A 23,746-nucleotide genomic window follows, 5' to 3' on the forward strand; every position below is an offset into this window, starting at 1 on the left:
GTGAAAGTGGGTGAGGGACGGGGGAGAGGAGGCCGGAGTGGCGTGACCACAAGAGCCCAGCGCTCCCGCCAGCTCTGAGGAAAGGTAGATGGGCCACAGGCCGAGGAACACAGAGGCCTCTAGAAGCTGGCAAAGGGAAAGAGAGGGAGCCTCCGGAAAGGAGTGCAACCCTCCTCACACCCTGATTTGAGCCCAGTGAGACCTTGTGAGGCTGTGGACCCCCAGCCCTGAGGGGTAATACATGTGTGTGGCCTGAAGCCACGAAACCTGTTCATTTGTTCCAGCAACAACAGGAAAACAACTATGGTGGCCTTGCAAGGAGTCACCACCCCGAAGCCGGTTTCTGAGGGGGCTACCGCGCTGGCCCGAAAGACGCGCCCACCATGACCAGCGCCTTCCCACCTGGGGCAGAATCACGGACTGAGCCGAAGCCCGCCCCTCCCTTACCCCTGCAGAAGCCACAGGCTCTGCTGTGACCCTCCATCTCCCCCGGCCACTGCCCGTCCAGACAGCTGAGGAGTAGTTAGTTAACAGGCAAGTGCAGGGGGTGGGCCGGGAAGGAAGAGAGAGGCGGTCCCCGCAAACATGCTTCCTGCTCCAACAGGAGGCCGCTGCAGAGGGAGATGCGGCTTCGGGCCCGCCATAAAAACATCCGGGGCCAGGACGCCCGCACACTGCCTCCTGACCTGATTTTTAAGGCGACTCTAACGGGCAACTACAGAATCCGTGGTCAACTACAAAGTGCTCGGGAAGAGAACAAAAACCTAAAAACGTTGAATTCCAGACAGTCTTACAAAGCAGAGCTGGGCATAGCCACCCATGACGCCGGACGACAGAAGGTGCCCCGAGCAACAGGACGCCCACGGGGGGCAGGATGTGCCGGCTCGTGCTCCTGGGGGCTCGGGAAGCCCCAGGCCCATGGGACACCGGGCTTCCTGCTGGGCCTCCAGGGGGAATCCCAAAGGTCAGTGTGCTGCCATCACTGTCCAGCACAGGCGGGGACCCCAGGGGCAACACTGTCCTACCTTGAACACCTTGATCTGGCAGCTGGCCGAGTGCAAGTGCTCTGTGTACTCTCCATTCTCGTTCTGCTTAAATGTATCGATCTGCACCCGGAAAGGCACGCCCTTCTCGCCCCCGTGCTTCCTGGGAGTGAACTCAGTGCTGATACAGTGCACCTAGAAGGGGAAATGCGGGCAAGGAGCAAGGAGAGGGCTGAGGCCAGGCCCTGGACTCCTTCAGGGTCCCTCGCCAAATGGAGGTTCCATTCTGCCTCTTCAGGTGCACACCTGCCTCAGCTTCCCTGCTCTCCCACCCATGCTCCCATCAGGGCCATGGCCTCCCCATCCCCCCCCTTTATAAAGGACATGCCCTCCCACCTTTGTCCCTTGACCTTACAGGCCCTGCCTGATCAGCTACCTTCTCGCCACTGCTCAGGCCCACAGACCCCGGCGGCCGCACCCTCTACTCCCTCCTCTCCCTTGGCGGATCCCACAGACTGCACAGCAGAGACCACAGCTCAGTCCCCAACAGCCCTGACGTCCAGTTTATTGGGCTAGGCTGAAGCAGGACCAGAGGCTGCACGTTACTGCTAAGTAAATACCTGCTACAGAAAAAGGCTCTGGATAACATATTTATTATAATACTGTACTACTGCTATAATATACATTATTGTGATAATACAGTAACATCGTAGTCGTAACTTTAAAATATAGTAAGAATACTGTAATTATGTAAAAAAAAAAAAAACCACTAACTTTCACTGCGCAATTGCTATGGACCAGGCACTGCAGTAATGACTTTAGGTTCATTATCTGATTTCTAAGACAGGTAGAAAAACTAAGAGGCTCGGAAAGGGACATAGACTGAGCAAGGGAATCTGAGTCAGCCCAGCAGCACCGAGGCCCCGCCATGCCCCTGGATCCACACCAGGTGCTTGATCACTGATTAATTTAATCACAGAAGTTCTCCTGGGAAAAATTTTATTACATATTATCTATGCGAGGACGTACTTACTCTGTAACAAGCTTACATATGGTTAAGCAAAACCCACACAGAATTCTCCAACAGGCCAAGTCCTTTTCTAGCTCTGGGGACCAACCAGCTCTGAGAGTGAACTACACTCCTGTACCCCGTTCCCTAAATGTGCATCCCTGCAACAGAACAGGGCCTGTGGGGGCCCCACAGGTGGACTGTTTTGAGGAACTACACACGGGCCCCGAAACTCTGGCCTCCCCCAAGGACACTTGCTTACCTGAATGAACGCAGAGGCTCTCTTCGAAGGGTCCCATAAAAATTCGACTGCGTTCAGCTGGGTCGGGCTGGCCCTGGGGTCCAAGATACCAACAGACAGTGGAATATCTGCGCACACACACACACACACACAAAAGTGCAATCGTCAGCCACTCCCAAAGATTTAGGGAAGGTCCAGATTCCTTCACCATAATTTGCAATGCCCAAAGTTCTGAAAACTGAGTTCCACCCAGCTCATTTGGCAGCAAGCCTGACGTGAACTGCCATGTCTTTGTCCCATTCTGGGTGAACGTTTTCTCCTGCTGCAGAAATATCAGTGCACCTGATTGCCTCCTGGGAGGCATCACCTGTCGCTAGGGGTCTCCGCACCCTGTTGTCAGAATTCTGACCTCTGAATTCCAAAACCCGACTGGCTTCCAGGGTTCTAGATAAAAGACGACGGACCAGTGCCCAAGACCCCAAACTCGGTTTCTGTTGCCCAACTCTGCAATGCCCATGCTTCCCTCTGTCACAGAGCAAACTCCTTTAAGGCGGGACCCTCTGCAAAGCCTTCCCTGTGATCCCTGACTGCAGGCCTTTGAATGAGAGGTCCCCAAGGGCAGGCCTGGGGGTGTGGGCGGGTCTGCCAGCTCCCACAGCAGCTCACCCAGGGCAGAAGTGCACTAAGAGCCCTACAGAGGCATGAGTCCCAAGGCATCCAGGAAGAACCCCAATGTGCTCGGTGTGCCTGGGGCCCCTTGTGGCCAGGAAACTCACCGATGTCCAGGATCCGGTCCCCGGGCCGGCTCCAGCGCCATCCCTCCAGCTGCTGGTGCTCTGTGTACTGCAGCCGGCGGTCGTGGAAAACCACACGGATGATGCTCTAGGGAGGACAGGCCAGGTACAGACAGCTAAGTATGGGGACAACAAGGACCCAAGAGGAACCTCCCACGAAGGCAAATTTCCCACCTTTTAAGACTAAGACCCCTCCTGCCAGAGCCTTCCTTCCCAGCTCTCTGGCTCTGCGTGCTTCTCCCCACTCAGAACCCCAATCACACAGTGAAAGTGAAGACTATCCCCTTTTCCAGAATTACTAAGTGCTTTACATACATGGCTAATCTATACTCCTTTCCATGCAGATGAGACAACTGCTCGTAAGTGGCAAAGCCAGGCTCACACCTCAATCTGTCCAACCCAGAGCCTGTTCAGTCAGCCCATGCCCCTCTAGCTCTCAGAACCGCCTGCCTGACCCCAGCTACTTAGACAACATGCCCCAAGGAACAGGAATCCCTCTGCCAGTCTGGAGCTCTCCCCAAACCTCCCAGGCACTCCTGACCCCCACCTCCAGCCAGCCCAGGTTTTCTGACCCCACCCCTAGCAGGCCCAGGTTCCCAGACCCCCAACAACTCCTAAGGAGGGAGGGTGGCCCCGTAGCCTTGCCTTGACATATTTTGTGTTCAGATCTTGGAAGTCTCCCAGCTTCCGATTCTCCAGCAGTCGGATTTCATAAGACTGACCTAGAGGGGGGTGAACAGGACATTCTCCATTTCTGAGGGGTTTCAGACCTGGGGTTCACCCAGACCGTGGCCTTCTTGACCTCCTCGGTGGCCCACCCAGGCCTCACGGCCCCAGGGGACAGAGTGAGGAGTCAGTGCATAGCCAACTCAGACGGCTGGCTCTCTGGGCGACACACACCTCCCACCCCTGGTCTGTCCCCACCTGGTTGCACCTAGGACACCCCAGGGAGCAAATCACATGTCCCGGAGACAGCACCTCCACAATTTTCGAAGGATTCAACAAAATGCAGTTGACATTAAATTTATGAATGAATGGGGTGCCTGGGTGGCTCAGTGGCTTAAAGCCTCTGCCTTCAGCTCAGGTCATGATCTCAGGGTCCTGGGATCAAGCCCCATATCGGGTTTTCTGCTCGGCGGGGAGCCTGCCTCCCCCTCTCTCTGCCTACCTGTGATCTCTGTCTGTCAAATAAATAAATAAATCTCAAAAAAAAAAAAACCAAACCCACGAATGAAACATCACAGTTCTTTATAAAGGACGCCCCCATTCACCTCGATGGAGACCTGAGCCACCCACTCAAATCCACATGACAGTAAATAAATGACCATACCCTTCCCCAGAGCAGTTAGAGGAACGAGTAAAAAGCCTGTTAAACATTGGCCCTAACTGCAGAATGAAAGCATTTTCCCAAGTTAAAAGAATTCCGTGTATTTGAGGGTGTGGGATTCTGTCTGGTGGCAGTGCACCAGCCAGGCTGGTTCAGGAATGCGCACGGGGAAGGCGCATCCACCTGACAGACACAGCTCGCATCTATGAACCGCCTGAAGCAAGCAACACGCGTTATCGGGAAGCAGAACACAGTCTGAAGGAGGAGGACACATCACGTTGCTAGACGGGAAGGCCACTTCTCAAATGATGTCAGTTCTTCCCAAATTAAGGGAATGCCACGAGACTAAGACGCCCGTACGTATTTCACAACTTAATAAAGATGTTTTGACAAACTGAGAGAATGATTTAACGATGGTAAATCTGACTGGCTGGCTAAAATTTTTTTTCTTTTTAACTTTGAGATAGGGATAGACTCACAAGAAATAACAAAAATAGTACAGGAAGATCCTGAATACCTGTCCCCCAGTGTCCCCAGAGGTGGCAGCTGAGGTTAAGTACGGGACACCGTGGAAACCAGGAGGCTGACCACGGCACACAGCAGTTCACACTCAGCTACAGGCCTGACACAGAGCTCCCTGGGGCTTTGCAGGGACTCAACTCACAGCAAATACATCGAGACAAGTCACGAGAGGACTGAAGTCAACTTTCTTTTTTTTTTTTTTTTAATATTTTATTTATTTATTTGACAGAGAGAGATCACAAGCAGACAGAGAGGCAGGCAGAGAGAGAGAGAGGGAAGCAGGCTCCCCGCTGAGCAGAGAGCCCGACGCGGGACTCGATCCCAGGACCCTGAGATCATGACCCGAGCCGAAGGCAGCGGCCTAACCCACTGAGCCACCCAGGCGCCCCTGAAGTCAACTTTCTTAAAGGTCTCATGTGAAGATGAATCATACTTATCAGACACACAACAGGGAGGGACTTTCTGAAACAAAAACTGGAGGAAAGGGAAATCTACCTATATTAAATTCTCTCTCTACACACACACACGAATTGAACTTAAATGCAAACAGATTAGGAACAGCACAAACCCAGCGGGTAGCAGTTTTAAAACAGCTAAAACAGCCATGATTTTATGTTACTGTCTGCGGTGGGTGGAATGCTGCCCCCTCCCCAAAAACATCCCTCCTACATATCCTCATCTCTAGGACCTATGAACGTTGTCTTGTATTTGGAAAAAGAGTCTCTGCAGATGCAATTCAATTAAGGATACTGAGATGAAGATACTCCTGGATTATTCGGAGGTCCCTAAATCTTTTGACAAATGTCCTTGTAAGAGACACACAGGGGAGACAGAGAGAAGAGGAGGCAATGTGACCAGCAGAGACTGGAGCGACACAAGCCAAGGGACACCTGAAGCCCCCAGAAGCTGGAAGCTTCTCCCCTAAAGCCCTGCCGACGTCTAGCCTCCAGAACACTGAAAATAAACTTTGGGTGTTCTGTGTTAAGCCAACATGTTTACAGTCAGCCCTTAAAGCAGCCACAGGAAGCTGATATACTTCTTCCTGCAACGTGTAACAGAATGGGTGAAGAACCTGCAATTCCATCATTCATTCCAAATACTGGCTGACAACGACGACCAGGAAACGCCACATGAATTCTAGGGACTCGCAGATGAGCCAAACGGACACAGGGCTGCGTGTCGCAGAGCTTGTCCCCACGGCTCCCGCCCGGCCTGGAGATGGGGCTGGCCATGCGCAGAAATACCCACTCAGCCAGAGCCCTTTCCAGCTGCTACAGCCCCTGTGGCAGGACCAGTAGACACAAGGACGTACCGAGTCCCCATCCCGCTCAGGACGATGTGCTGGGCACCCTCCCTGTCAGAGGGAGGAGGCACAAACCCCAAACTTTTGGCCTGCCCACTTGCCAGCTCAGAAGTTGCAACTCACAGAAGGGTCCTGCTGACCTAACCAACACACTTCTAGCTTTCGAAAAAAGTCAGATTGTTAACATACGTTTCCGGGCTCCTGAGCCAACATTCCCTTAACAGCGAACGTAAAATGGAGCCTCACACACCCTAACTGGTTTTTCCAGTGTCCTCCACCTTCTTCCTTTCCTTCCAAGGAAAAATGGAACCTGCTCCAGCATGAGCCCCAAGGCCCAAGTGCTCACCACCGTGGGTTTATGGGTGCCCCAGAGCCCAATTAATACTGATCCGCAGCTCTGCAGGGCAACCCCAGCTCATGCAAACCGAAGGCTCCTCCTGCCCCATCCAGGGTACCTTCTTGAGCCTGAATACAGAGTTTGGCATCAGCGCTAGTTAAGTGGGGTCCTAGGCCAGGGGCTAGGCCTCTACCTGCTGTGGAGACCTGACCCATGTGCTTCCTCACTGCCTCTGCCACCTCCTGTCCTTGTCCCTTCTTCCTGTGGGTGCAGGTTCTGCAGCCCCACCCTCCCTGCCTGCCTCGACGCCGACGCTGCTGGGGCCAGGCCCACCACACCAGGCCCCGCTCTCACACAGTGCAGTGCCATCAGAAGTCCATGGTCCCTGCTCACATACACAGATGAGCAAGGTCACAAAAGTAGAACTGACCCAGGGCACAGGGGCACCTCTCTGCTCGGCCAGCATCATTGTGGGACATGGGTGGGAGCTACGGAGAGTGGGCTCTGAGAAGGCAGAGTATGTCTGTTCTGCTCACCACTGCACTGTCTGACACACAGCAGGGATCAGCAAGTGCGCAAACATGATTTCATATTCTTTAGCATGCTGTTCTGTGCTACGACCGTAGGGTTTGCGAAACTAAGACCCAGTCTCGCCTTCAAAGGTCAGCAGTCTTCCGGGGTGTATCATACCACACAGGAAAAGCACTTATATAGGGCAGAATTTGGAAAATCTGTCTAAGAGACAACAAAGATCCAAAGTTGGGCAACATCACAGAGAACGGGGAGGGAGGGAGGGAGGGTGACAAAGGTTTGAATCTGTGGAGGTGGACTTTGAGGAGTGTGCAGGACTTCTGTAGTGGAGGGGATGAATGAATGAGCAAGTAATCCCAAGCAAAGCTGAGGCAAGGTGGTGGGAGGGGAAAGGCGTGCCTCTGGGGAGCAAGAAGTAGCAGCTTCCATTCACTGGGTGCTTACATAATGGCAAAGTCCTGCTTGGGATTAACTCACCTGAACCTCAGCATAAGTCAACAGCTTGAGACCGGGGCAGCTTAGGATGGTGAGCCCCACTGAGAGGAGGCGGCAGAAGGTCAGAGAGATTACCTGACTTGGGCAAGCTTGCACAACTAGGAAGTGGCAGAGCCAGGAGCAGAAGCAGTCTTGTTTCCAGAACCTACCACATCCTCCCTGGTGGGGATCATTTGCTGGGCAGAGGCCATCTGCAGTTCTACATGATTCTCTCTCAACTTCTCTCTTCTGGACGGTATCAGGTTCCCTCCTGCATCCTGACCGAAGTTTGCCTACAGCATTCTCATGGCCTAGAAACCTTCCCCATCCCAGAACAAAACAGGTTTTTTCCATCCTTCCTTCTTCTCTCTAGGATTAGCAATAAAGAGGATTCCTAGGATGACCAAGTCAACCTGTTGGGTGATCCTGGATATAGCATGTTGGTTCCATTTCCTAGTCCATAAAATATTCTGGCTGGCTCAGTCGGTTAAGCATCTGCCATCGGTTCAGGTCACGATCCTGGGGGTCCTGGGATTGAGCCCTGTGTCAGGTTCCCGGCTCAGCAGGGAGTCTGCTTCTCTCTCTCCCTCTACCCATCCCTTTCATGTTCTCTCTCTCTCGAATAAATAAATAAAATCTTTTTTAAAATCCTGAAAAAAATAGTCTGGTTCCCACATTCTAAATAACAATCTGGGAAGAAAAACAAGTACTACAGGAAATGAGAGGAAAGCCTGTGGCAAAAGAAAAAGAAGTTGGTCCTAAAATCAAGGAAAACAGGGTAGTAAGTGACTGTCATTTAGTTTCGGTACAGTTGCATGTCAGGACACGGCCAAGCACGGCCATTATGTGCACTACTTGATTTAGTTCTCTCAAGAGTCCTAGGAGGAAAACCCATTACCGCCCCCATATTACAGATGAGGAAATTAAAATTGAAATCCAGAGAGGTTAAGAATCTTGGAGAACATCCAACCTGGGTCTGTCAGACTCCAAAGACTGATCACTTAGCCGAACTACTCCATACCATCTCCAGTGGCTTCAAAGGTCCCTTCTGATTCGAACATTCAAGGAGTCCATCTATTACACTTCCTCCTGAGTTTCTTCATATTCATCTTACTTTATGATCCTCCCTCTCCCACACCCTTAAAGCCTCCCCTTCCCGTACAGCTCAAATCCCAAATCCCCTCTGACCTCAGTTCCCTGAAGTAAGATCCTTCGAAGTCTGGTGGACACAGAAGGTCTGGTATTTGTTTCCTCATGATCAACTAGTCTCCCTGAAACACATATTCCTATTCCATTTAAAATACTCCAAAGAGATAAGCTTACAGAACCTAAAACCGTGTCATTTTTGGCATGGAAACAAACAGACCAAAAGAAAAGAATAAACCAGAAACAGACTTTTAGATACTTGAAAACTTGATCTATGACAGTGAAGAAAAAAAAGACTTTTTAAAAAGATATTTATTTATTTATTTGACAGACAGAGGGGGAGCAGGGGGAGTGGGAGAGGGAAAAGCAGGCTTCCTGCCTAGCAGGGAGCCCCAATGCAGGGATCATGACCTGAGCCAAAGACAGACACTTAACACCTGAGCCACCCAGGTACTCCAAAACACAGACTTTTTAACAAGTGTGGGATATCCATCTGGGGGGGAAAAAAATCCCTACCACACACCATGTATAATAAATTAATTCTAGGGGTGCCTGGGTGGCTCAGTGGGTTAAGCCTCTGCCTTCGGCTCAGGTCATGATCTCAGGGTCCTGGGATCGAGTCCCACATCAGGCTCTCTGCTCAGCAGGGAGCCTGCTTCCTCCTCTCTCTCTGCCTGTCTCTCTGCCTATTTGTAATCTCTCTGTCAAATAAATAATAAATAAAAAAATCTTTAAAAAAATTAATTCTAGGTGAATGAAAACCATAAAATAAAAGCAAAACCTTAACATTTCTAAAGAAAATATGAGATTCTTTCATGACTGTGGGGTAGGAAATGACTTTGTGAAGTAGACACAAATACACAAAAGGAAAAATTATGTCCGTTTTATTACATAGAAAACAACGCTAAAATTTATACTGAAACACTTTTGAAAATGCCAGGGGTGGGTGGGGTGCCTGGGTGGCTCAGTTGGTTGAGCACCTGACTCTTGGTTTCAGCTCAGGTCATGATCCCAGGCTTGTGGCATCAAGCCCCACATCATGCTCACGCTCAGTATAGAATTTGCTTGTCCCTCTCCTCTGCTCCTCCCCCACACACTCATGCTCTTTCTCTCTCTCTCTCCCTCGGATCAATCTTAAAAAAGAAGGAAAGGGAAAGGGAAAAGGCAGAGGAGAGGGGAAGAGGAAGGAGGGAGAGAGAGGAAAAGAAGGGAAGGAAGGAGGGAAGGAAGGAAGGAAGGAAAAATGCATGCCAGGGCGCTTTTAACAATTACACCGTCTCTTTAAGTGGGGAATGGCCTGGAAAACTGAGCCATAATAATCACCTTATGGAAAGAGAAAATGATCAAGACACACACAAGAGTTGCTGGTCTCTACAAGCATGCAGGGTAATGCAAAGTAAGGTAAGATACCATCTTACTCCACTAGAGGAGCAAAAATTACAGTCTGAGAGTTAAGCATTGATTCCAACGCAGAGAATGGGTATTCTCAGGCACTGTTGACAAAAAGTATTATATTGATATAACCATTTTGGAGAAGTCTGGCAAGGGAGAGTTTCATTAAGGATATACAAACCCTTCAGTCAGGCAAATCCTATTCCAGGGGCATAGCCTAACGAAGCAGCTGATGTGTGGTAGGAGACAGACAAAAATTGTTCCCCGCAGCCTCACTCATCATGGGGAAAAACTATCAACGACCTATATGTCCAGCATGAGGAAAAGAGATACGTTAATTCTTTTATTTGACTTAGAATAAGTTTCATTCTAACTGCACACAGCATTTAAAACGAGCACTCCACGCAGATGAGTAGAGAGACATACCAACACGGAGAAATCTCAAGAGTCATAATATTAAGCAAAAAAAGGACGTACGTGGTAAAGACACCTGGCTGGTTCAGTCAGTACAGCACGCGACTCTTGATCGCAAGGCTGTCAGGTTCAAGATCCACAACGGGTGCAGAGATTATTTAAAGATAAATTATTTTTTTTTAAAAGTTCATGGGGACACATAAGAAACTACTTATGTAAACTCTGAAGACAAAAAAAAAAATGATGCTGTTAGTTTTTATGGCTAACTACACAAGGAAGTAAAACATTTAAGAATCTGCATGGAGATTCCAAACCACACCAACATTTCAAACCAACACCAACTTCACAGGGGGTTTTTGCTTCCAAGGAGGGAGGAAAGGCTTCAGAAAGAGGTGAGGTCAGAAGCAAATTTGGCAAGGCTGAAAGAAAACTAGGTCGGGAACGTGAGTATTTGTTCTCTTGTTCTGTGTAGTATTCCGTCGATCTGAAATGCACACACACACACACACACACGACTGAGTGGCAGAAGGACACTTGGGGAGGCTGTCATCTGCGCTGTGTCCCTCGGACCCCAACACTGGGCAGTCACGGCACCTGCCCCACCCCCACCCGTGCAGTGCCAGACGCTGGCAGGCAGAGCCCTGACCGCACTCATTTATTTACACACCACCCCCCAATTCTGACACTCAAATAAACTGTAAGTGATGAGCCTATTTACTTAATCAACCCACTTTTTAGTTTTAAAACTGTGTACCAGAGCTGCGCACAGAAAATCATCAGCACTTACCATAAATAAATAGCAACTGAAAAATGAGAGAGAGATGCATCCCCCACGGTTCTTCTGCACACTCCCCCAATGCCTAGGGAAGCCAGTCAGCCCCACCCAGGTCTGGAGCCTGGGCTCATAGCTGGACCCACCACTGAATCGCTCCATTTGTGAGCCTCGGTTTCCCCATCTCCACAATGTGGACAACGTGGTGCTTAAGGCAGAGGTCTGTTGGGAGGCCCTCACCCTGCGGTGAGTGGCGCACAGGTCTGGGGCTGGATCTCGGACCTCCCAGCGGTGAGAATCCTGGCAGACGCCACACCGCTGCAGGGCCGGCCAGCTGGTGGTGGTCCTTCTTCAGCCTCCCCCAAAGCCATCGGGGCAACTCCCTCTGCCCCAGCCCCACGCTCTATGTCGGAGCTGTTCAAGGCCTTTTAAAAGCCAGCGGGAAGGAGTCCCAGGGTCAGCACCTGAAGATGCACACTAGGCCTCAGCAGGCAGCCCCAGGCCAGCTCAGCCCAGCCCAGAGGAGCTGAGGTGGCAGGAGCTGCATGAGCTAAAGGAAGGGAGGTCACAGGCTCCACATCCCCCTCCCCACCCTGACCCGCAGAGCCCCGGTGAGCCCTCCCACCTTGGCACTTCAGCTTTAGTCCTCAGGGAGCAGTAAGGGGCCCCTCAGCTGGCCTGAGGCTCAGTAGGGTGCTGGGCCACATCCCCAAGAATGGTTTGGACCCTGCCAATGGGCCCCGACGCCATTCCCAAGGGTGTAGAATCTTCCCTCTACTGCAACCTTAAGACTACGGCCAGCCTCAGCCCCTTGCCCTTCCTCACCTCCACCTCACACCGGAAACAGCAGAAATGGAAGGAGGAGGGCAAGGACGATAAGGCATGGAACAGAAACCTGTTCCCCCTGGAAGAGATGTGGCCGCTTCACACTGCGCCCAGTCCGGACAAGTGCTCTACAGACCTTCGTTTTCTCTCCCCCTCACAAACCGTAATTTCTAATACCTTCTAGCTCAGACATCAGCCAACTTCCTCCTCGAAGGGCCAGACAGTAACTAGGTTCCGCCTCATGGGCCACAGATAATCTGTCCCAACTCCTTGACTCTGCCACTGTTAACATGGAAGCAGCCATAAACGTGGGAATGAAGGGGTGTGGGCTGTGTTCCAATAAAACTTTATTTATAGACACTGAAATCTGAATTCTTACATAACGCTCACTTTTTCTGCTGACCTCTTCCTCCCAACTTCTTTTGAGGCTTTTGAAGCTTTGCCCTTTGGCTTTCTTGCACAATGCCTAAGTCAGAGCTCCTCGACTGGACCGGAAGCTCTGAAGGAGAGAACAGCTACTCATTTACCTGAACCGGGTATGTGCACGCAAACACACACACACACACACACACACACACACCACCACCACCACGGCACTGGCACGGGACAGCTTGTAATTAATGGCGGCAGAATGTGATACCGAACTCCCTAAAGCAGGTGACAGAACTAGAACGAGTCGGCGAAACAAGAAGAGCGTGAAGACATGTTGGCCTCCCTAAATGGCCCAAGAAATGCCAACTGGCAGTAATGCCAAGCCGGTTTCATATATCAGACTGCCAAAACTGTGACTGCTAGTGTCCCCAAAGGACAGAATACAGGGCAGCCCACACACATGGAGGTGGGAGCCTCCTGGATATTCTGACATACCCATCAATACTGAAGATACACACCGTCTATGATAGAAATGCCTCATTAAAAACTTGCTGAATAATACTCACACGTTGATTGCACTTTTTTTTAAAATGTTCTACACATCCCCTTATTATCTGAGCCTAAGATAACGCATCTCACAGTAGATAGAAAAGGACCCTTCCCAGGGCACCTGCGTGGCTCAATGGGTTAAAGCCTCTACCTCTGGCTCAGATCATGGTCCCAAGGTCCTGAGATCAAGCCCCACATCCGGCTCTCTGCCCGCTGGGGAGGCTGCTTCGTCCTCTCTCTCTGTCTACCTCTCTGTGTACTTGTGATCTCTCTGTCAAATAAATAAATAAAATCTTAAAAAAAAAAAAAAAGAAAGAAAGAAAGAAAGGAAAGGACCCTTCCCTCTTAAATTTTTTTTTTAAGATTTTATTTATTTATTTGACAGAGACCCAACCGGAGAGGCAACACAACCAGGGAGAGTGAGGGAGAGAGAGAAGCAGTCTCCCCAACTCAGCAGGGAGCCTGATGTGGGGCTCGAGCCCAGGACCCTGGGATCATGACATGAGCCAAAGGCAGAGGCTTAATGACTGAGCCACCCATGCGCTCCCTTTCCCTCTTAAATTCTATACATCCTAAACATGAACTCTGTGGAAGACGAAATACACGACGCGTGAATTTGTAAAACATACAAGACAAAGAGTAGGGAGTGGGTCGTACTGTGCCAGACACGTAACAGATCCACAGTGACAGTGACTGGTACTTTCTTCGTCTGTCAGGCCAGTACCCAATACCCAACCAGAGAGACGGGCGTTTGGGGGAAACAGTCCTCATCCACGAGCAGAACACCAAACACGTGCAGGTGAGGGCAGATACAGGGAGGTTCCTTCAAGGAGGGAGACCACCCTGAAAACCCATAGACATGAGGACGGTGCCCATTTTAGAGGTGAGGACACCAAGCTCTAGAGAGGTAATGATGTGCCCCAGGTGACGCCGCAAGTTAATGGCGAAGACTCAGCAGCCTGTGGCCTGGCCCAGGACAAGAGACGGGAGGGCAGCTGGGCTCAGGTCAGATGCCCTGGAGTTGAGCCTAGACCCTCCCACATCCTCCAAGTTCTCGAACCTCCCTGCATCTTCCCCTCATCTGCGGAACCGCCCCATGCAGAATGGTTGTGAGTAAAGGAGAGACCGTGCCTCCGGCCCCGTGCACAGCGAGCGCTCCACGCACTCCACCAGCGCCGGCCACCACCAGCACTTGCAAAGGAGCAAGACAGGCTCCCAGGCTCTCAGCCCCATCCCTGCACTTCCCACCATACTCAGCTGTAACACAGATGGGCCCCTCCAGCTCCATGCACCCAGGGACCCAGCCACCCAAGGCCACCCAAGGTCACACAGAGTCAGGAGGCAACCCAACTGGGACCCGATGTGGGACGACTGCACCAGGTCCACCCCAGTCTCTTCCCGGCTATCCGGGGGAGGAGCGGGTGGGGAGGGCTGCCCAGAGCAGGCCCCACCCTGCCTGCCTCCCCCGGGGCCCTGCCTGCTGGTGCCCTGGCTGAGCAGCTCTGCCCAGCCAGCGGAACCCTGCGCAGGGCCTCCTGCCCGGACCACGGTGTTCCCAAGAACAAGAGGCAATTGCCCGGGGCCAGCCAAGATTTAAGGCTTGTTTACTTTCCAACAGTTACTGCTTTGGGTAATTAATGCTACATGAAACATGATGGAGGTCATCACTGCCTCAGAGATGGGAGCGCTGGCCACCACCAACACTGTAGTCCTGACAGGAGCAGGGAACCCAAGTCCACTTGCATGGGGCCCGGCACAGGGCGCTTGTCCCATCCCGGCCTGTGTGTGCTATCGTGTGCGTGTGTCGGCACGGAGCACTCAACACCGGCAGGCTTCCATGAAAAGGCTTTGCACCCACACGCTCAGGTCTTGATTGTGATGGCCTGTTGCCCGTGCGACCTTGGGCAGGGCACTTAACCTCAAAGCCACTGCAGTCAGGGACCAGGCACCCTGCCCAGCACACAATGGCTCCCTTCCATACAGACAGTAAGAATGTGTGTGTATATACAGAAGTAAAGGTCTCCTGTCTCAGGAACTCTCCAGAGAAGGGACTGCTCCCAGGGCCGGAGCAGGGAAAATGCAAGCGCTCGTCTCATCTCCGGCAGCTTGCGAGTGCCAAAATCGAGGACAGCCTCAGAAAAATGACAGAGGCACATCAAGGCGACACAGAGGCCAATGTGAAGGAGCTCCCACTAGCCACTGCTGGAACAAACTGGGCAAGAACAGAGAAACCATGATGCTGAGTTTTAACACAGGAAATAAAGTAAATATTCACAAGTCCATACTGATGTAATAAATAAGTGAATGTATAAATTAATGGTAAAGAAGAAAAAGCTCCATCTTATAGGAGCGTTCTATATGGTAGGAAAGGGATGCAGAAAGAGGGACATCAACAGAAAATGACCACTAAGCAAATGCTACATTAAAAACTGATGCCAAAATGACCAATTACTGGGTGCCCCAACAGTGGGCACAGGTTTGAGGATAATCAAGACATCAGCATAGTCTCCAATTATTCCCCCCACCCCAAGATATTTATTGATTACAAGGGGGAAAATACCAACTTGCGGCAAAGAAACCTGGCAGCCCCCCTTAAGTCATCAAGGTTAGCACCACCGGCCAGGAGACAGACCAGCATCACGAGCCCCTGTAACCACACACCAGCCAGGGCACAACGCCAGTTCTGCAGCATCCTTCCCCAAAACACAAACCTCAATCTCACTATTTAAAAACATCAGACAAACCAAAATTGAGGGCATTCTAGCAAATAACTAAGCAGCAAATGCACCAGTAAGCACTTTTTAAGCATGAAGGTCACGGAAGACAAGGGAAGACTAAGGGACTGTCACGGATTACAGGGGACTAGAGGGACAGGACAACAAAATGCCACATGAGGGGTGGCTGGGGGATCAGTCGTTTAAGTGTCCGACTCTTCACTCAGCTCAGGTGGTGATCTCGGGGTCATGAGATCCGGGCAGTAATACTGGGGCTCGTGCTCAGCAGAGAGTCTGCTTCTCTCCCCCTCCCTCACCACGCCCCACTCTCCCTCAAGTAAGTAAGTATTTTTTTAAATGTCATGTGAGATCCTGACTTGGATCCTGAGCAGAAAAGGGACAGCACTCGAGACACTGGTAAAGTGCAAGACTGTATCCCACCAAGGTAAGTACCTGGTTTCAAGCACGACCATTTTTGTATATGATATTATTACGGGAAGCTGGACAAAGGGTACCTAAGACTCTTGGTACTGTTTGACACTTTGTACCTCTTAATCCCTGTTGACACTTTAAGTATAAAATTATTCTCTTCTCCCTCCCCAAAATGCTCTGGATGCCCGAGTTCCCCCGAACTGTGGACAGCAGACCTAGGTGAGACCAGGGATGGTCCTGCTCGTAAGCACTGCTGGCTGATTCTAAACCAGGGGCCTCTGGGCCCTGGGACATTTGCTAAGCGTTTTCTAAAAACTGCCTGATACGCTCTCAGTACTGCGCATAGTATCTCTCTTTCCTATTTTATTTCCTATTTGGTTATTGCTGGTTCACAGGAAATTCACTAATTTGTATGTTGAGCTTGTATCCAGCTACACTGCTGAACTGAATCCTGAATCTACTATCATGAGCACTATTTAAATGCAAACTGTCAACCCAGGTCGAGTTAACTAGTAAATGTGACGGTAAGGTAAATTAAATGGTAACTGCATACGGTTCAAGATAATATAATGGTTCTTGCAGATTAATAAGCAAAAGAACAACAGAAAAATGAGCAATGGATATAAATGGCCCGTTTTTTGTAAAAGAAATGTAAAGGCTTATAAACATGTAAAAAGATGTTCAGTCACACCCATAATACTTATTAGAAATTAAGTAAATGCAAATTAAAATAAGGAGCTTGGGGTGCCTAGTTGGCTCAGCTGGTTAAGCATCCAACTCTTGGTCTCAGCTCAGGTCTTCACCTCAGGATCCCAAGGTCAAACTCCGTGTTGGGTTCCATGCCCATGGAGCCTACTTAGAAAAACACAAAAATAAAAAATAAAGTAAGGAACTTACTTCCTATGTGCATAGTAGAATGGTTTGAAAGGTTGACAACCCAGAGCCCAGACATAGATGTAGAGAAACAGGCACCCTCCTGCTCAGGTGCTAAGGATTTGAACGTAAATTACTAGAACAAAGGACAGAAAAGAGTAGAAATCCCAATCTCTTAAGATAAGGTCAGACCTGTGACTCACTCGGGCACCTCCCTCTGAGCCCTGCCCTGCACCACATCCTGGGCTGAGGTGTTCACCTGCCCTTTATTGGCCAAGATTTTGGAGGCAGGAGCCAGACTTCCTGGTCATTCATATTCCGACCCCCTGACACCTGGCCCTGAGCAGCCCCATTGTGTCTCAGCCTCTGGTGAGATGAAGGACTTTGCAGTCCCTGTTCATGCAGCCCCAAGACAACCTGGGCCTCTTCTCTCCACTTACCCACCCAGGCCTTCCAGAAGAGTCTGCACCTAGGACTGAGCTCCAGGAACCAACTGTTCCACTTCAGCCTCTGCTTACAGGGTGGAGAAAGGGAGAGGTGGGAGCAGCCATACTTACCCAGGGGCCAGCTCTCGGGCCACACATCCCAGCCAGGTGAGCATGAGACCTGGCCAGGCCAACCGTTCCTTCCCTGGGAATGCCAAACTGGAGACAGGGAAATGATAGCACTGGCCCCTCTGGGTGGCTAGGCTGAGGATTTATATTCTCAGAAGCTCCTGGTGGTCTTACCGTCTGCCCTCTGGCTATGGAAGCAAGGAAGCTGGGAGGCACAGAGAAATAAGGCAGATCCCCAGAGAACAACAGCCAAGAGAGTCAGAGAATTCTCACGGTATTCAAGCCTCTAGCTTTAGCTTGCTCCTGTGGCCTGGCTGTGGCCATGCCTTGAGGTTCCCTGCTCTGTGTGATGCCGGCAGACAGCCAACAGTGGCCACCAGAAGAGACCTTACACCGTCCAAGAGATGGCCAATAACAAGTGCCGGATGGGGAGAAACCAAACCTACGTGCTCCTAGCAACACAACGGGGGACAACTGCTCTGGAAAATGGTCTGGCCGTTCCTCCAAAAGTTAAACGGAATCCCTATAGGACCCAGCAATTCCGCTCCTAGATATATTCACAAGGGAAATGGAAATACAGGTCTACGCAAACACTTGCACGTGAATATTCACAGCAGACTGTTCATAACAGGCCAAGAGGCGGAAACAACCCAAACACCCACTCGCCAAAGAAGGATGATTAATATCAGGTGTGCCCATACCACGGAGTATTATTCAGCAATGAAAAAGAATGCAGTTCTGATTCAAGCTACAGCATGGATGGCCCTTGAAAACATTATGCTAGGGGTGCCTGGCTGGCTCAGGTGCTGGAGTGTGCGACTCTTAATTTCAGGGTCATTGAGTTCCAGCCCCACGCTGGGTCTATGCAGAGATGACTTAAATATCAAATCCTTAAAAAAAAAAAAATTATGCTAAGTGGAGGAAGTCAGTCACAAAAGACCGCCATTTGTACAATGCCATTTATATGAAGTATTCACAACAGGCAACTTCTTAGAAAGCAGAGAGTGGCTGCCTCTGGCTGGGGGACGGGAGGAGGGCGATAAGGAAGACCAACTGCTTGCTAATAGGTACAGAGCTTCTTTTAAGAGGGACAAAGTGTTCTTAAATTAGTGGTGGTGGTGGTGGTGTCATATGTGTAGTTGAATATAGTTAAAGCCAAGGACTGTGTACTTTAAAAGGGTGGATTATATGGTATGTGAATTGCATCCCAATAAAACTGTAAAAACAGAGACCAGATTGAAGTACCACTCTGTGACCTGGGGCAAGTCACACAGCCTCTCTGGGCCTCAGTTTACTCACCTATAACATAGGGGGAGATTAGGCTAGATCAGCACTTTTTAAACTTTAATATGTGTCCTAAATCATCCATTAACGTATTAATATGCAGGTTCTAATTCAGTTTTCCTGCAGTAGACCCAAAATTCTTTCTGTTTTTTTGTGTTGTTTTTTTTTTTAAGATCTTTATGAGAGCGAGCGAGCACAAGCAGGGGGAGCAGCAGGCAGAGGGAGAAGCATGCTCACCACTGAGCAAGGAGCCTGATGTGAGACTCAATCCCAGGTCCCTGGGATCATGACCTGAGCCCAAGGCAGACACTTAACCAACTGAGCCACCCAGGCATGCCAAGATTCTTTATTTGTAACAAGCTTTCAGATGATGCTGGTTCATGGAGCACATTTTCAGTAGCAAGGCAGAGATGAGATCTTTGGCCTCTCAACCCTAATTCCTTTAGAAATCAACTCTTTGCCCACCTCTGTGAATTCTGAGAGCATGTGCAGTCCTTCCCATTTAAGACTCACAGGGTCTTCTAACCAGCTACACGGAAGCTTCTGGGGCATGAACACTGGCTAGAGTGGCAGAAAAGATTAACAACCTCCCAAGTCTGCTTGAGCAGAGAGCACTCAGCTGAGCACAGGTGAGGTTCTCAAGCTACAAGCCAAGAGTCGGGCAGGACTCACATGTGCCTTGCAAGATTCAGTCCCGTTTCTGGAAAGGAGTTGGAGAGTAGCAGTGCCCTCAACACAGTGGCAAACAAACCCTTGCACACCTAAGCATCAATCTTTGGAGTACTTAGTGAAAAGCCATTTCTGTCACAGTAGGAACCATGAACTCCAAGAGCCTCTGAGATTGATGGCCCAAGGACCAAATACCACCCTTCAGCTACTCCCGAGAGAAGACAGGATTGCACTTGAAGATAATGTCAAGGGCACACTATACATGCTGACAAGTTGATTTCTCCCTCCAGACCTCAGTTTCCCCATCAATAAGAGGGGGTTGGATAAGGTGCCCCTCAAGGTACCCATGAGTAAAAGCAGAAGGTAGGAAGAAAGGCCAGCTGGCCACCTCTGGCCTTCAACCAAGATAACACCAACCCACCCAAGCAATGCATCTCTTTGCTAGAGAGTTTTGCAAGAGGAGTATCCCACAGGGACCTGTTGGAGGGACACAGAGCCCTGAGAAATATGAGGTAGGAACACCAGTTTCTAAGGAAGAGCAAGGACCATTTTTCCATCTCCCAGTGACCTCTACAGACTCTGAAACTGCCAAGCCCAGGGCTTGGCAGCTGAGAGGTCAGGGCTCACACCTGGCCCTGTCCTAGCAGGATGATGGGCAGAAACACTTCATCTTTACTTGGGCCTCCTCCTTTCTCTTGTGAAATAAAGGGGTTCGAACAATCATAGTAGCTACTTGGGTGGGGGGGGGCTCCTTTAAAACCAGACAAATGCAAAACACCTTCATTCAGAGCAGAGAATCTGCACACACTCTTCTAAGTCGTAATTCTAACCATGGTTCAGTGGCCTCCAAAACCTGACTCAGGGGCCATTTTCCAAAGAACGAAGTGGGTCTTCCTACCTGGCCTACCTTCCTGCTCTCCTCCCCTCTGAACAGCCATGGGGAGGAACAGTCAAACTTAGCAGCGGCGGGAGCAGCGGCGGGTATTAACATTTACTGAGACCCAGGGATGTGCCTGGCATTTCAGTATGATTACCTTCCTACAGCGTACCATACAAACCCTAACCTTTTCCACCTGTGCGTTGGCCAGAGCAAAGTCCATTAACCCTGGTACCCATCCCTCAGCCTCACGGATGGTCTGTTCCCACTGCCAAGCACTTGTTTGCTCTAGGGGTAGGACACTCAGGGCCCTGGCTGGCAGCTATAGCCTGGAGGCAGACCGCAGTGCCTCTGGGGCCAGGGAGAGTCCACCGGTGCCCACAGAAGTGTCACTGCCGCTGGCCACATGGCAGCTGGGCAGTGCTCTGGTGAGCTAGTCTGAATTATGGGCACAAGGATCAAATCTGTTTGGGTGCCCCCTGGAAATTGTGGTTATGTGCTACTTTGATTTTACACCCAAAAGCCAAGCAAGGTACACTGCAGGAAACAAGCTAGCCCGAAGATTTTCTGCCCAAGCGAAAGAATTTGTCAAGTCGGTGAGCAGATGAACTGTATTACGGAAGCCTTCCAGGCCCTCCCTGCAGTGGGTGGGAAGTCCTCCTGCCTAGAAGCACATGGCAAAGATACGGACAGGTGCACCTCTTCACTGGGGAACAGGGCAGACCTCCCTGAGAGCAGAAAAGCGAGTCCCCCAGAATTTCATCCCATGGAGTAATGACGGCTCGCCTGGAAGGACAGACATGGTCACTCACAGAGACATCAACACCCTTCCAGTCCCAATTGACTGAGGCCAAAAACACCTTAAAGACATCTCCAAAGAACGCTGAACATCGATGGAAAGAATAAACGGTTCTGATGAAATCCGTCAGCTTCAGGAAAGCCAAAAGCATCCTTGCCCACGGAGACGCTAAAGAAGAGAAAAGAGGGCAGCAGAAAGAATAAAGTGACCGTGGGGCGCCTGGGTGGCTCAGTGGGTTCAGCATCTGACTCTTGGTTTTGGCTCAGGCCATGATCTCAGGGTTGAGGGATCCAGCCCCACATGGAGCTTCCTGCTCAGGGAGGGAGTCTGACTGAGATTCTCTCTCCCTCTGCTCCTCCCCTCCCCCTGTCCTCCCCACCCCCATGCACTTGAGAGCTCTTTCTCTCAAATAAAATAAATCTTAAAAAAAAAAAAAAAAAAGGGAGGGGCACCTGGGTGGCTCAGTCAGCTGAGCATCTGCCTTCCACTGAGGTTATGATCCTGGAGTCCCGGGATGGAGCCCCGTGTCTTCCTTCCCCCACTTCTCCATCTCCCTCTGGCCCTCACACCCCCAACCCCCACCCAGCCTCATGCACTCCTGCACTCTCTCTCTACAAATAAAATCTTTTAAAAAATAAATGAAAGAATAAAGTGACCACAAACCCACACACAAAGAGAACAGAAGAGGGATGATAAAGGGAGCCAGCTACACTCTGAGATGATCCCCTCCTTAGAGAAGATTACAGGAACGACAGCAATGCGGCCTCCTGCAGAAAGTCAGAAACAGACACCAAGATGATCAGAGGTCATTTGAAGAAACTCAACGACGCTATTAACAACGTTTCCCTAAAATGTCTAGAGAGAGAAAACCCCAAGTACTTCACAAGGGACATGATGAACACCGCGCACCTAATGCGTGCGGTTCAAAGCGACCGCCTGCCATGTGGAAATGGTGGGGGGGGGGGCACAACAACACACACAGGACCTGGGAGAGCTCCAGCTGCCTCAACACCCTCAAATGCACTCTGCAGAGAACCACGGGGAAGGGCACGTGCTGCTGAGAACCAGGGAAGCTTCCCTAGGTGCACAAGAAGGGTCAGGCTCCTGTAGGAAGACAGGTCAGAGACGTGGAGAAGTCCACGGTGCGCCAACAGCTCAGCAACTGTGCTGGTGGTTGTGCAGACAGAGAAAGCTCCATCCTGGAAGAAAACAAATGGCTGAATTCAAGTCCAAGAGGTACCTTTTTCCAAGCAGCTCCTTGGCGACCGCTCTTCCACAGGCAGCCCAGGGCGGCGCCCAAGGTCACCTACTAAATGAACCTTGCTTGCTCTGTCCTCTGGGGCCTCGCTGACCCCAGAGGCTGCCCCTCCTAGGGCTAGACAGTTCTGGGATTATCAATGCCTAGCCTCCGAGTGTGCCTTTCATATGCAAACCAACCAATCCCACAAGACACCACACCACACTGCCTCCTCCAAGGGCTTTAGCCCACCTGGTCCCCACCTAACAACTCCAGGGCCAGGGACCAACGGGACAGGCCCTAGGCTCCAGAGCCATTCCTAGGCCTCTTTGCTCAGCCTCACCCATTCCTTCCCCTGGCCACTACAGAGGCTCTGTCCAGGTTTCCCCCTCAATCCCTCTGCCTCTCAACCCACCCTGGTGCTTCCCGGTGGAGCCCTGCATGGGGGTTGCCCCCTCCTCTGGAGGGCAGGGACAAACACACTATCTTTCAATGGCAATTGTCTCCTTATCTGTTGGCCTCACAATGCCGGAAAAACAAGAAAACCTGCATTGTAAATCGATTTCGCCAGCCCCCAGCATCGTCCCCCTCAGGAGCTGGAGGGGTCAGCCGGGAAGGTGGGACCCAGGGTGCTGGGCAGCATGGACCCGCAGGGCCATCCTCTGAGCCCCTGTAAGCATGGAAGGGCATCTGAGCCATCCTCCCACTCTCAATTCGCTCTGACTGAGGCCTAAGTCCTTTAATCGTGTCCCCAACATGAGGCTGCATTGTTCTCATTTCTGATACAGTGCTTCCAGAATACGGATGGTATTAACATCATTCTTTTTTTGTTTAAAGACTGTATTAATTTATTTCAGAGACAGAGACAGGGTGGGGGAGGCTGTGGAGAGGCAGAGGGAACCCAACACGGGGCTCGATCCCAGGATCCCGGGATCCTGGCCTGGGCTGAAGGCAGGCACTGAGCTAACTGAAACCACACAGGCATGCCTAACATAATTCTTATGAATTTATCATTCCCAGTTCACTGGACGCTCTGGAATCAGACTGTGTAAATGTTACATGTTAATTAATGGTCCATTCAAGTCTGACATAAGCAGGGGACCTCTGAAACACTAAAAATCCTTTCTCTATGCTGAGAGCTGAGATAAGCAATCTGTACAACTAACCTCATATTCATTTCAAAGATGCTCGTGGGTTGAAAAATCAAACAAACAACAACAACAAAAACCCAATCAGCAACCACACTCCTGGCTGGCTCACCTATTAGTATTTTTATCAGTTCAGTCATTCACAGATGAATCATGAGGAACTAACAT

General features: G+C 50.6%; 1 protein-coding gene across 2 annotated transcripts in view; it reads right to left on the reverse strand.

Annotated features, from left to right (window-relative positions):
- Window positions 1–23,746, reverse strand: part of TFCP2L1 (transcription factor CP2 like 1) — a 63,697-nt gene that overhangs the window by 25,167 nt on the left and 14,784 nt on the right. For both annotated transcript variants that reach the window (XM_046019520.1, XM_046019519.1), the window contains 4 exons: window positions 3,673–3,749; window positions 3,010–3,115; window positions 2,255–2,361; window positions 1,026–1,178 (listed from right to left, as the gene is read on the reverse strand). In XM_046019520.1, the coding sequence (XP_045875476.1) occupies window positions 1,026–1,178; window positions 2,255–2,361; window positions 3,010–3,115; window positions 3,673–3,749 (443 nt within the window). The remainder of the gene's footprint in view (window positions 1–1,025; window positions 1,179–2,254; window positions 2,362–3,009; window positions 3,116–3,672; window positions 3,750–23,746) is intronic.

The sequence above is a fragment of the Meles meles genome, chromosome 9, assembly GCF_922984935.1.
Source record: "Meles meles chromosome 9, mMelMel3.1 paternal haplotype, whole genome shotgun sequence".
In the NCBI taxonomy this organism is placed as follows: Eukaryota; Metazoa; Chordata; class Mammalia; order Carnivora; family Mustelidae; genus Meles; species Meles meles.